The 14,816-nt window shown below is 38.9% G+C and overlaps 2 protein-coding genes across 2 annotated transcripts; one reads left to right on the forward strand and one right to left on the reverse strand.

Annotated features, from left to right (window-relative positions):
* psmd5 (proteasome 26S subunit, non-ATPase 5) lies at positions 1 to 5,806 on the reverse strand. The gene is made up of 10 exons (XM_061061263.1): positions 5,597 to 5,806; positions 5,275 to 5,419; positions 4,520 to 4,633; positions 4,289 to 4,417; positions 3,561 to 3,670; positions 3,323 to 3,465; positions 2,519 to 2,710; positions 2,207 to 2,316; positions 1,945 to 2,085; positions 1 to 1,754 (listed from the first exon to the last, which is right to left on the reverse strand). Exons 1-10 carry the CDS (start codon positions 5,767 to 5,769, stop codon positions 1,497 to 1,499), a joined length of 1,515 nt encoding a protein of 504 aa, XP_060917246.1. The 5' UTR covers positions 5,770 to 5,806; the 3' UTR covers positions 1 to 1,496.
* Positions 5,807 to 8,591: 2,785 nt separating this feature from the next.
* Positions 8,592 to 10,047, forward strand: LOC132992531 (beta-1,3-galactosyltransferase 9). The gene is made up of 2 exons (XM_061061899.1): positions 8,592 to 8,662; positions 8,761 to 10,047. The coding sequence occupies exons 1-2, from the start codon at positions 8,621 to 8,623 to the stop codon at positions 9,841 to 9,843; spliced, it is 1,125 nt and encodes a 374-aa protein (XP_060917882.1). The 5' UTR covers positions 8,592 to 8,620; the 3' UTR covers positions 9,844 to 10,047.
* Positions 10,048 to 14,816: the final 4,769 nt, after the last annotated feature.

Below are 14,816 nucleotides of genomic sequence, written 5' to 3' on the forward strand. Positions count from 1 at the left end.
GGGTTTTTTTTTTCCACAGCATTTGTGGAAAAAATAAAAAATTAACAAACACATTATTTTTCATACTACAACCTCTTTAATTACAAAAAGAAAAATCACCATTTCCATTTCTTTAGCAAACAAAAATACTTTTGACACAAACCAATGGAATCAATGTTTGAATCTTGAGAGCAGGGATTTGATTTATGAAGTGACATTTTTAGATAAGTACAGTTTCATAAAAATAAAAAAGCGATATTAGGATGCGAGTACGTCTGACCAAGTGTGTGAGGGTAAACATTTCAGAGTACATTTTTACCTTTTATTAATTGATGCTTAATATAAAGTAAAAGCCTTTGGTGTGATGATGGGAACTTTTTAACGTCAATAGTTATGTGGCAGTTTTTAAACATGTATGTGTATATTATAAGCACACATCAACCATGAATGCTATCTTGTTACATAAGTGCTGCAAGAACTTTTATTTGGATCCCAGTTCTCAAGGGAAACTCCAGTGATTTAATGTTAGCTTTATATAAAGGATACTTGACTCATTCATTAACATTGACGCCACAGATTTCAAAATATTCAAACATTTTGTCTCTAATTCTGGTAAGGCTCCAATCTCCTACAATTCCCACAATGCCTCTTAAGGTAAATACAGTATGTCTTTTATTAACACTGCTCTGTAATTCTCCACGTGTTTCAAACTCAGAAACCCTGGGTTATGATACATGCATTTTTTTTTTTGTATCTCTCCTAACTAAACTTTCATCGAGGACTGCATCGTAGGGCTTATGATAGACGGAATTGGAGTGCCCTTAACATACCACTACTGTTACTGCTATCTCTAAATTGTTTAGTGACTTTTTTTTTCCGTTTAACACTTTCTTTGAAACACTCCCATCTTTTCTCTGCTGACTAAAAACTGTCAAACAAAGTCTGCCTTAAAGAACATGTTCAAAAAAACAAAGTCAGCTACGTTAACTGAACACATTTCTTATGCTGTTGAATTCTTAAAATGTAGAATTGTAATCTTTTCATTGTCAAAACTCCCCATTACTTAGAGGATATGGAGGATATGGTGGCCTGCAATGCTCGGTTTACTCATGAAAACTGAGTAAAGATAATTCTCACAAGTTTAATGTCCTGTCACAAAAGTCTGATAAATATATAGAGTGTGGGAAAAAAAACCCTGAATTAAGTTTTAAATAAACCAAAGAGGTCTCAGGAAAAGCAAGTATAAAAGATGAAAAACGTATTTGTGTGTAAATACTCAAGTCCTTAACCCATCCTTTTATGAGCTTGTGTTTTTTAGTAAAGTCAAGTGTGTGCTGTTGTCAACATTAGAAGATGCATCCTTGTAAAAATCACCTTCAGATTTTTGTAAGGACAAAAACTCTGTTCACGTCACATTACGTATGTATATGTTAACCCAGATGATTCAGGCACTTACCTGTTATTTAAGCATTAACCAGAAACCAAAGTGTGTGTGTGTCAGTGTGTGTGTATTCTCCTCATTCTGCTCCCTCTGTGCTGACTGAGGCCACAGCTGAAATATAGTACGGCCCTTCTCTCAGATACGTTTTCAGTCGGATGTAGTGCTGGCTGCCCAGAATCTCCGCTGCTGTCGACGAACACACGAGCGCCCCCACCAGTTCAAACTTTGCGTCTTTGGCCTCCTTCGTCTTACCCGCTGAACGATCCAACACAAATTCCATGAAGCTGGGAGAGCTGATCATTGACCTCTGACCCCACGGCTGAGAGGCAATGGCCTGGAAACAAACACACAGATATCCACGAAATGAAAAAAAATGACTGAAGCATTAAACATCACATTGTGCTAACAATACAAACAACAAGCAAAAAGTCTCAAATAGTTATAGCACTGGTGTTTCTTTACAGGCTACAAAACAATCAGTAACACAGATAAATGATGGTCGTTAGTAACAGTCGAGCACTCACAGTGAATATCCGTAAAGCCCCACAATGCAGCTCTGGAAACGGCTGAGTGCTGATGTTGCGTATCATGTCAATGGGCTGGTTGGACAGAAGCTTGAACCAGGACTCCGTCAGGGCCAAAAGGTCTTCATTCTGCTGCTCTGGCTGTGATAAAACATTCAGAAATTATAGACCGATCATGTGTGTTTCCCTGTAGACAGAATTTAAAAGACATACAGATGTCAAGTTGTTTTTTTTTTTTTTCCCCCAATGGGTACATAAATACCTGAAGGGTGAGGAGTTGTGATATGGCGTCCAAGCTGCGCACTCTGAGCTCCGTGGCTCCAGAGCTGGCAAGCTGGCTCATTCTTAACAACACAGATTTAAACTTTTGTCCTAAAGACACACAAAGAAGCCAAGGTATGAGCTTGAGTTATAAGACATAAACACATTCTTTAAGGGGGCAAGGACATTTATTTATCACTGAAAGAAACTTTGAGTTGAACTCATATGTATACATTGACAATACATTTAAAATACCTCTTTCAGTAAAGCAGGCATTTACTAAAGGAGAGCTTTAAAAAAAAAATGAGCTCACCTGTTTTCTGAAGGACCTGCTTCCCCTCCACAGTAGATCCGAGTAAACCCAGAGTGTCCAGAGCAACACCGATCATCGCAGGGTCCGGATCCAGAGCCATCTCAAAGACTTTGTTCTGGAAGGCCGGGTACGTTTCACAAACCTGCTGAGGGCTGTCCATGATGGCCAAGTTTCCAAAGAACTTCACCAAACCTGCATAATTATCACGAGTGTCAGGGACTGAAAAACGCAGCACTGAATGGCACTCTGGTTATGATGATGTTGATCAGAGGAGAATTTTTTTTTCCCCTCCACTTAAGTTCTTCCAAATAATATATATTTTATTTCTGATAGAGCATATCTGACCTAATTATGTCATTACTGCTCCAATATTGGAAATAAATAGTCTTACACATCTAAGATACAATAAGCTATTAAAGCCCCACAGGGGGTAAGCTCACAAAAAGGCCGAGGTCAATCAAAGGATAACAAAACGACCATGTAAATACTAAAAGTAACAAAAACTATAGACACTATGAACACCTTACTTTTATAAATAAAAACTATATGTGACTTTCTTGCACACAAAAAATGTACCTTATTTTGCTCGGGGTGTGTAGCGTTATGATCTGACTAAAATAAGCTTAAATAATGCAGTAATAATGCACAGTGTGGTAGACATGGTTACTAATGATCTGGCATGAAAAACACATGAATCCTCATAGATTGTGGAAAAGGGAAACCACAAAATCATGTTTAAGTTGAACATCAAGACAGAACAACAATAAACTATATCCTTTGAGCAGGTTTTCTACCAAGACTCACCAGGAAGGTAGAGGGAGGACAAGGGGTCTGTATCTGCTCCTCTGATCATATTGGAGATCTTGTCCATTATACCCTGTTGGGCCAAATATTGCCGGCCATGCTGACTGTTGGCCAGAGTGGTCACCATCTCAATGGCTGTGGCTCTGGAGAAAGAGAAACGACAGCTTGAAACATAAAGCAAAAGAGAAGGCCGTTTAAACTAATGTGGTATTTTCCTCTTCAGGATTTGTTGTATTACCTGACCAATACATCATCTCCCGTCAGCTCTCCAAGCAGCTGAGAGATGAAGCTGCTGTTGGCGCAGTAACCGAGGGAAATGGGAGAAACAGACGAGATTTCCACCACCAGCTGCAAGAAGCAAAAAAAAAAAAAAAAGCCTTGAAGTGGACACACTAGAGACATTTGAATTTGGCATCGGATCTCTCTTTCCATCCAGGCAACCGGTTACAATTATCAACCATGAGCGGTGTTGTGCAACTTTCTTTCTTATGACTGAAAGGTGATTGTATGAAAAGAAAAAAATTATGACACCAGGTAATACGTACATACACGTAATAGTCGTTCATCTGCCATCAAGTACATGATTACAAGCTCGCCTGCAATGTTATTTTATTCCGTTTTGCACCTGTCAGTGCCGGCAGAGAATTGTTCAATATGTCACTCTATATTTGTGTAATAGCAAATAAGACCGGTAGAACAAAGGTCAGATCAGAAAACAAAAATCAAACATCTATTTGATTTGTGAACATGCATCAGTAACATCTAAGCAGGAAAAAAATACATGTTTGCTGCGTTTATTCTGCAGACTGAATGCAGACTAAAAGCCCACAGTCTGGCATGACTCCATGGAAGGATTAGTCATCTTTTTCACTGATTCCATCCAAACAAAATGTCACTCAAGAAAGTGTTGATGTATTTGAGTGTTCAGCCACAATGCAAGTGAAGCGAAACACAGTTTTAACGTACCTCATATATTCTGTATCTGATGATGTCACTTTTGGTCATCACGTCCTTCATAACTTTCAGCAGGTCGCTCTGGAACAGTTTGTCTAACCCGGGCTTGGAGTGGCTCAGTTTGGACAACGACTGGATGGCCTAAAAACAAACACACACACACACACACAAAAGAAACACTGCAACCCCCACTGTTGACTAACTTCCAACATAACGCAGGACATTTCAAGCTTCAGTTGTTACCTGTTTTGCCACAGCCATCTTCTCCTCCCCAATGCAGTTGATCACAGCTCCAAGAATGTCATGGTTGTTGAGGACTTCGGTGGCAGCGTCAGGGTGCTCCACTATTCTACCAATCTGACAAGAGGAAAATCATAGAATAGAATAGAATAGAATTACTTTACTGATCCCAAACTGGGAAATTGTGGCGTTACAGCAGCAGGTTATCCAAACACACAATATGAGCAAAAAACACAATGTTAGCAAATCTAAACATAATATAATATTAACTACAAAGTAAATAAGTACTAAAAGATATCAAAAATAAGAATGTGAATATATACAACCAGGATTTAACTAAGCATTACTAGTCTTAAATAGGAGGATTAAATATGGAAGATTGAATGTAAATGTGCAAAAACAGAGTTGTAGATGGTTGTAAATTAAATATGGAAGATTAAATGTAAATGTGCAAAAACAGAGTTGTAAATGGACAGTATTGACATAAGTTAAAGTGCATGAGTGTAGACATATTATAAGCAGAAACTATACAATATAACGGCGAGTAGACAGCCAAATGAAGTGAACATGAGTGCAGGGATAATTTGTAAATTTAACATGTGCAGAACAGATTACAGTATGGAGAGACAGAGTTATCTGGTCAATATCAGTGGCAGTAAGAGACTTGTGTGTGTGTGTGTGTGTGTGTGTGTGTGTGTGTGTGTGTGTGTGTGTGTGTGTGTGTGTGTGTGTGTGTGTACTGTGTGCAACTAGCTGACCTGTGACAGGGCCAGTATCTTGACAGTTTCATTGGGATGGGTCAGACCCCCCCGCAGCTCCACCCTGTAGTTCTGAGACAGAGTCAAAGGGCTGAGGGCCAACAAGATGCGTTCAAGAATGTCCACACACAGCTCCACCTGCTCCCTGTGAACACAGACATACAGTTTAAACCTGCTACACATTTTTAATGACTCTGAGCTAAGAATATTTTATACTATTTCACATCCATACTGGACTGGATATTCACCAAAACATATTGACATAAGACTGACTCAGCAGTTTGTAACAGACATGGGTGAACAATCATTGTGCCAAACCAACCTGTTGTCTGAGTTTAACAGGGAGAATATCACATTGAAACGCTGTCCGCTCACTGAGTCCCTCAAAGCGCTGACAGGTATCGCTATCAAGGCTGTTTTCAAACTCTGCAGCTCCTCAATTGGATCTTCAACGTCGGAGATTTCCTCCAGTAAGCTCTCTATGGTGGCAGCCATGACTCTCAATGTTTGGGAGAAAAACCACCGACAAAAAAGTCCGCCTACTTCTTCTTCGCCTTCTTTTCTGCCTAACGTAACGTTGTTGAGCATTACCGCCACCTGCTGGACTGAGCGGAACACTTCGAGTAATCTTCTTCTTCTTCTTCTTCTTCTTCTTCTTCTTCTTCTTCTTCTTCTTCTTTGGATTTTATTGGCAGCTGGCAAGTTGCATAACTGCCATCTGCTGGATTCAATTATTACTCAAATTCCTAAATCCTCCTCAATAAACCTGTTCTCAAGAGATCTTTAAACAAGCATCTTCGGCCTCTCCCTCTCTCCCCACACTCCAAAATACTTTTTAAATCTCTTCTCACGAGTCCCTCTCTCTCTCCATGTCTGACATCATGTTATGTCTATGTGCTACATACTTTCTACATTTAATAACTACATGTTCATTCTGCTAGATCGCATATCTCACAAAGACCGGATGAATGTTTTCCAATGATATGTAGAGTTGCTATTTAAATTACCGTGACCAATTCTTAAGCTGGACATTACGACCTCCTCTATTCTGTTGCTCCCTCTGTATTTTACTTTATCTATTTCCCTCTGGATTGAGTATAAATGTCTTCCCTTTGTCTCTTCGAGTATTCTTTTAACACGGGGAACTCATATTTTACAGTTTCCTAAAACCTCTAAACCACTTCCTTAAATTTTACAATTAAGTTGTGTCATGGAGTACACAAATATTAACCACGAGTGCAAAATTAGATCCCTAGTTAAACAAAATGAAATTTAGGTCTGGCCTTGCTTTCAGACTTTGCTCGTACTGTAGCTGAGTGGGAACATGTTTAATGGGAATAAAAATACAAAGACTGCCTATTATTATTTCTGAAGAAATGTGTCACAAAACAGGGAAATACATCACTGCTACTTGTTGAAAATGTGGTAGACATATTATAGCCTATATTTAAATTTGATTCCTACAAGAAATTGCAATGTACAATTGTTAATAAAAAAAAAAAAACTGGCAACCCATCTGTTTTCATGTGAGAAGTCACATGTCAACAACAGTAAAGACCTTCATGGTTAAGTCCTTTAAATATTGCTTGATTAACTAAGTGACTTTAACCTGAACTTGATTCAGTAATGTTTATACTAAAGCCAAATATAGGGAAAAGGAAACAAATGTGGATTTAAAGTCTCTCCCTGATCTCGGATTCACCTTGCTTCACAGACTAAAAGTTTGAAACTTGGCTGACTTCCATTGTGTCTGTAAAGCTTTCCGTCTCTCTTCATCAGGCCACAGCTCAGATAATAGGAGCTGTATACATTTTGGCATGTGAGCATTCACAGAGGCACTTCAACAAGCATACCTTTGTATCCATTGGTTTTAAGCAAAGTGCACTAAGCTGCTCCTGAAATGTGATGCTTTTTATTTCATGCAAGCTATTTGAACACACTTTTACACATTAGGTTTTACAAGTTTGTGTTTAAACGAAACTGACGTACATAAACATACCGGAGGACATTTCTAAATCACTGTAGCAGCAGGGTAAAAGGTTAAACACTGGAGGTCAGTAGAAACAACATTTTCAGACGGTGTTAAAGGAACCTTTTAAACTGTGTGACAGAGCTACAAATTTGATGGTCTGAATGGATTTTTTTAACGTGTAAAGTAAGACCAAAGAATAGCTTATAAGTACACTGTAAAAAAAAAAACTAGTTGTTACAACTTAAAAAAGTTAGTGCTGCCTTAAAATTTTAAGTTAACTGAACTTAAAAAGATAAGTTGAGATAAATTTGTGATTATTCCAAAGAAATACAATTAAGTCAGCTGTACTTAAATCTTTAAGCTAACAAAACTTTAAATCACAATTCAGTTCCTGTGAAATTATCTAGTTAAGGCAAAATGGTCTATCAATTTCTTTTGACTTGAAATCAACATTATTATATGACATTATTATAATAAAAATAATAAATGAATGAATAAGTAATGTTCCACAACATCATCGTTCGCTTCATCATTATTATCGCCACCATCATCGTCACTACCAGCAACTTAAAATGTTAGGTTATGACTTTTTGTTTTTTACAGTGTAGAGTTGCTTCATATTTCAATAGACAAATCTTTGTCTAAAAAAAGTATCTAATAGTCAAATTTTCAGAACAAAACTTCTGAGACTTCTGTCAAACTTTCTGAGCCGGCAAATGTCTGTAAATTTAAAACATCAATGTTACGGAATTGACTGTTTAACATTTCATACAGTTTAAATTTGATGCCAAACACAATCCATAACTCACTCTCCAACTCAAAATTGCACGTTTCTTACTGAACTTGGTTGTCTGAGCTCTGTTGTGCACAGTTAGACTCAAACAGCTTGTTTTCACATTCATCTTAAAGGAGGCAAATTTCAAGCATGATTGTCAAGCCCATCATGGTCCAGTTTGTATCCTGAAAAGAACGCAACTTGAACCACCAGGCTAGATTCACTAAGAGTTAGACAGGAGACATCTTCTTTGCATAAAAAACCTTGAAAACCAAAACATTATACATTCATAGATTGTTTGGAAGATTAGCGGAAATCATTTTAAGAAGTTTTATGAAGTCAGTTGACCTTTTCAAGGAAGAACCTTAATCAGTCAAAAATTACAATTAAAAGTAAAGCATTTTGGTGTAAACAAACTGTTCCTTCTCAAAATCATTCACTTTGTATGCATGATGCAGGACACACTCCTCTTGATGAAGCATGTGACAGGGTCGGGGTGCAGAGTTACATGCTGCTAGAGTTTCATGAAAGTGGAAACCTTGTCTGTCAGCGCATATTGTTGTAGGGGAGATTTCAGAGGGATCACGAGCACCAAATAAATGCAAAGAAACAACAAGGCTGTTAAGGCAGGTGTCATGCAGGTACTGTGTCGATTCTTACCAACTCGTACAATTTTGCCCAAGTTCTATTGGCTACATTTATTGTGTTTCATGCTCTTTTTTTCTGTCTCATGCTCCAGTTCTCTCTGTGCAAGCTGCGTACCCACCAGTGGTGTTTCCTCATCTTCAACGTGCTCCTCTTCCATGCTTTGTTGTTTGGCGCAGACTTCGTCGAGGAGTACCTCCTGCAGCCCACACCGGGGGTCTACACTGACGGCATGGTTGTTGATGTAAGAGAGAAAGCAAGGAAACTAGACCTGAGCAACGTCAAAGAGAACATATCGCGGGCCTACCCTATTGCTAACCCTGATGCCTGTAGGAACTCCGATCTCTTCCTCCTCGCCCTAGTCTTCAGTTCGACAACTAATAGCACACAAAGAGACGCAGTCAGAAGGACATGGGCCAATCAAACGGTCGTCCAAGGCCTACCGGCACGGATTCTCTTCTTCTTAGGATCAACTCAGACGGCCGCTGCACAAGACTCCCTTCTGACAGAATCTGAACGCTATGGAGACATGGTGCAAGGTCACGCTGTTTCCGACTCGTCCCGCCGTGGCCCAACAGAAAAAACGGTTCTTGCTCTCCGTTGGGTGATTGCTTTCTGTCCCATGGCGCGCTTTGTTCTGCTTACAAAGGACTCGGTCTTCGTCAATCTCCCTGCAATTGGAGGTTACCTTCTCGGGTTGCACAGGCACCCTGAAGATCTCTACCTTGGCAGGGTGCTCCAGAGAGACTCTCCTGACAGGGACCCCAACAGTCCTGGCTATCTCCCCCCAGCTTTTTACCCTGACAAATACCTGCCCGAATACTGTGACGACACAGCTTATGTTCTATCCCAAGATGTGGTTAGAAAAGTGTACGTAGCATCCACAGCAGTCCGTGCGCCTGTACCAACTGATGTTTTTGTGGGTCTTTGTGCCCAGAAAGCTGGAGTGGCACCAACCCACAGTGCCAGGTTCTCTGGAGGGAAACATATCCGCTACAACGCATGCTGCTACCGCTACCTGTTCAGCTCAGCAGGGATGGGAAGCCAAGAACTAGATAGAGTTTGGGCAGACCTGAGACAGGAGGGTGGGAGATGCTCACTTTTAAAGACCTACTATGGTCTCGTGACCTGCAAGGCCCTAACATACCTGGACAAACTGTCCCTTTTCAACTCCTAAGGCCAAGCTGAATGGCATGGTTAATGATGGAGGATGTGTGATTAGTTCAGAGCCGACAGAGACTGACAGAAAGTAGGGTTGAAATAAGTTTGTTGTCAATTTGGTTAGTAGGAAAATCTGTATTAAATTCTAAGTTCAGAAGCATTCAAGCAGGAACATTTATTAAGATTTTTGTAGAAATTAAATATCTTTTAGGTATATGAGTTTGGAAAGGCTGGCCTATAGTTTGACTTTGCTTTTGACTCGGTTGAAAATAATGGTTACACAAAGACTTGGGACCGTCCTCAGTGTAACTTATTTACAGGATTTAGATATGTGAATAGGCTATCCTGCTCTTTTTCAAATATGTAATATATATGTGTGTGTGCTTATGTGAATTTGCAATTAAGATTGTTGTATAGCTGTACTGTTTATGATTTTGTTCTTCCAAAGTATATTTATCTTGTTGTCCTTTTATTTAGATTTTCAAAATAAAGATATTAATCAATGTTAATGCTAATTCAACAAAGAATGGGAGCTCCATTAGAGGAAGCATTTTTTATATTTTTTCCTTAAGCGTATTTTGCATTACATTGTGCAAATCCAATAAAATATTTCTGTTAGTTGTGGTGCACAGAGTTACATGTGGAGGTGATTGACATTGACCACTGAGAGGTAATTGTTAAACCAGTGCGAAAATAGGCCTATCTATTTCATGCCACAGCCGAACTCTTAAGCTATTCTGCTAGGGAAAGTTATGGGATAAAACAATCTGTTCAAATGGATACATCAGTCTGGCTTATATTCATCAAACAATAAAAACAAAAAGAGGAATAGAATAGAATAGAATAGAATTACTTTATTGATCCCAAACTGGGAAATTGTGGCGTTACAGCAGCAGGTTATCCAAACACACAATATGAGCAAAAAACACAATGTTAGCAAATCTAAACACAATATAACATTAAATACAAAGTAGATAAGCACTAAAAATATCAAAAGTAAGAATGGGAATATGTACAACCAGGATTTAACTAAGCATTACTAGTCTTAAATAGGAAGATTAAATATGGAAGATTGAATGTAAATGTGCAAAAACAGAGTCGTAAATGGACAGTATTGACATAAGTTAAAGTGCATGAGTGTAGACATATTATAAGCAGAAACTATACAATATAACGGCGAGTAGACAGCCAAATAAAGTGAACATGAGTGCAGGGATAATTTGTAAATTTAACATGTGCAGAACAGATTACAGTATGGAGAGACAGATATTATCATGATGACAGTTCTCTGCTCGCATGAGGTGAGCTGTTGTACAGAGTTATGGCCTTCGGTAAGAAAGATTTCCTGTATCTGTCCTTGTGACAGCGGAGTTGTGTCAGTCTGTTGGAGAAGCTGCTCCGCTGTTTGTCCAGTAGGGTGTGCAGAGGGTGATCAGGATTATCCATAATGGATAACAGCTTGTTAAGAGTCCTCCTCTCTGTCACCACTACAAAAGAGTCCAGCTTGCAGCCTGTCACAGAGCAGGCCTTCTTAATGAGTTTCACTGTGCCAGGGGACTTAGAAAAAAAGCGCATAAAGTAAAAAATGGGCCTCAGTTACAGTTATCAACGTTCAATAATGTGACAGTATTAGATTAACTAATAATAATAGCCCAATAAAGTGGTGGAAGTCTGGTCATTATTTAATCATTTTGTAGGCTATGTTGATATGATTGCACAGACTGCTTTCTTGTTTTAAATGGTGTATTCATATTTGTAAATAGGTTGAGTTAAATTAAATATTTGGCTTATTATCTGGCCATTTCATTTTAATGATATGGTATTTACCAAAAAATACAAAAACTTTAAACAAACTTTTTTTTTTAATTATATTTTTGAGAGACGCAATTGACAGTGATGATTACCTTTTACCTTTTTTCTGCTAGTTTGATTGGTGGGTTATATCGTTCAAAGTTTGATTGAATGGTAAGATAGAAAGTAAACCTTTCTCCAACAGTTAGCCTACTAGTCTTGCTTGCATATGACGAGTTTTTAGTAAACAAAACAAGTTTGTGTTAAGAGAGCAGTAGCCTAAAGAGCGCTTTAAATATTATTGCAGCAAAAGGGGGAGAGAAAATGTAACCTGCAGAGGGTGGTGAAGAAGTGGACTGTCGGACGGAGCTTGCATTCACAGTCACACCGTAAGTAATGATATGGACCTATGGGTCTGAAATAAAGCATAAAGTATTAGCAGTTGTGAGCTGAATGTTTTTAGCTACGGTACTTGCTAAGTGCTGTGTGTGCCTCTCGTGATCTAAAGCCAGCTGGAGTTGTGTGTTGCTGTTTCTACAGTCAGGTTGGATGACTTTTCTTCACCGTATTAAACTTCAACAAGTGCTACAGAAGTGTCGACTCTAACCTGGCGCACTTTTAAACCCACAGGTGCAATTTGTGGTGGCTTTGTAATGGATTGTGTATTTCTGTAAGCACTTGTTTTTTACTAGTAATATACGAAATGCATTGTGCTTGCATTGTACATTTAATTTCTCGCATTTCAACCTCCGACTGCTAAAATTATTCACTAAATATGAGTGTTTTTCCCTGTTATAAAAGACGTAAAAGTCTGGTTCGTTTTAAATGTGGACTTACAGACAGGTGAGTCAGGGAGATGTCAATAAAGCAGGCCTACGGGGTCTACTAGCCCACACAGTTCTGAGCAGGGGTCTAATCAGGCAAGCATAGTTGAGAACAGCTGTGTGGGTGACATTTGGTGAGAATCTCTTTTAAAACGAGAACAAAAAGTGGTAAGATACAGTAGACTATTTATTCTGACATCTAGGTCCTGTTGAGTTGAAGCTTGTCCCTGAGAAATTATTCACAAGTAATAAGTCGGTGTATTGTAAAATCAAGTATTTCATTATTTTATAAGCTAGAAACCACTATTTACAATTTGTACGTAAACTTGAATTAAGTTTACTATAGACAGAGTGTGATTTATTATAGACATATCGACCTGTTTTCAAGAATTCTTTTCATTTGTCACCCCAATTCCAGAGCAAGAGCCGGTTCACTGAACATGCCATACCAAGAGGGACATCCAGTGCCCAACATGAGGTATAGCAACTAGAAACACGTCTCCCTAAGAGTATTTTGTGTTTAGCCTGTGAGGAAAACTTACATAATGCTTTGCAGTCTCTCTGAACATGTGATAGGATGGTCTCTTAAATTCTTCCATTAAAAACTGGTATTTAGGAATTAAATCCATAAATCCCACTACTTCACACCAAACAGTCACAATTCAATTAACAGGCAGCAGTTAAAAGAATTACAACAAGTGTTTCCAGACTTTTAATTTCTAGCAATAAACTGTGGTGTTATTTATAATGGGTTTAGCGTAACTTAAATGTGTGAGCATGGAAACCCACAGGACAGAAGTCTGTCTCACTTCCATGTTAGAGTCTGAGCAATTTCCTTGACATTATTCTCAAAGTACTTCTTCGCTCCCTACATTCCTGAAAAGGGAAGTTAAGCCTTTTGTCCCAACACCACGAAGCTGTTTGAACAAAATGTTTGGGTGCTCTACAGATCTCACTCTTCTGTTTTATGGCCGGTGTTTCACACCGCAACTCTCTACTCCACCTTGGCCAGGTTCCACTGTGTTTGCAAAGATCTCCTTGGCTTCCTGTCTCACCACATTAGCCTGAGGTATCCAAAGAATAACAACTCAGCATGTCTACAATCACTCTGGCCGCTGACCAATCATAGCAACAATTTGACTGGCATACCATCAGTCTAAACCCAGATCGCTCTCCAGGATTAATCTGTATTAATAAGCGTCAACACCTTACATCCCTGGACTCAGCACCACATGATACCCACCCTGCATCTCAGTTCTCTTAAAAACTGGCTTTTTTTGAAACCGCCTACTACATTCTACTACTGTCAAAAAAATCAATGAAATCGATAGTAGGCCTATCACTCTATTCTTTTGTGTGTTCTAATTCGCCATCCAACAAAAAAAATGATTCATTTTAGGTCTTAAAATCAAAAGATCACAAACAACGCCTTCATTATCATAACAGAAATATTTTCTTCTCAGTTTCGGTCAGACTATTTTCCTACTTAATTATGATAAGAATGAAGGTCTGAAAGAGTGGGATTCTGTCAGTATGAAACAGGTTTTACATTCATCGTCCTGTTTATAAAGGTTAGTAGAGCCCACTTCTAGTTATATATAAAACTACAGATTGCTTAGCTTAGAATTGCATATGACTGAGGGGAAGCAGCTAGTTTTGCTTTGTCTAGGGCAACCACTGGAGACTCCAAGTCACTGTACCCAGGTTAAATAACCCAGCACTGAGTCCCCTAAATTTTCTAATTAGTTTTTCCACTAGTTTTTAATGGATGAAACAAACAAGATGCAAGCTACTTAGTGATAAGCTAAGTCTCCTGCCTCCTGCTAAACATTTAAAACTCAGATAGGAGAGTGGTGCCTTGTTTTAATCATGGCATACTAGCATAAGCATATTTTCAAGAATGTTAAACTGTTCCGTTTGGGTACCGTAAAAGCTAGATCCAACTTGTGGCCTTATGTCCACACTTACAGAAGGAACATACTTTTCTTAAGACCAAAACCGCATGCTGGTTTTTTTTTTCTTCTTGCTACTGTGGAACTGAAAAAGTTGCTAAAAGTGTTTGTGAGTAATTCCTTATTCAGAATTATCAACAGAGGCTAACATACTGGCTCAAAATCTCTGTTGAGGTCTAGAAGGGTTTTCCAGGAGAAAGTGTAACAGGGTCTGCAGGGCGGGAAAGCCTTCAGACCAACCAAACCACATGAGCACTTTGAATGCACGCACACACACACTCATACAGTAACACAGCCTGCTGAGATTGTTAATGTGAGGTCGAGGGGTCGGTAAACTGAATGTGGGTGGTGCAGTGACCTAATGAATGCTTCCCCTCAGAGAGATGCATCTCTGCAGAGGAGGATTCATCAAACACTGGTTT

Source organism: Labrus mixtus, chromosome 17 (genome assembly GCF_963584025.1).
Source record: "Labrus mixtus chromosome 17, fLabMix1.1, whole genome shotgun sequence".
Taxonomy (NCBI): Eukaryota; Metazoa; Chordata; class Actinopteri; order Labriformes; family Labridae; genus Labrus; species Labrus mixtus.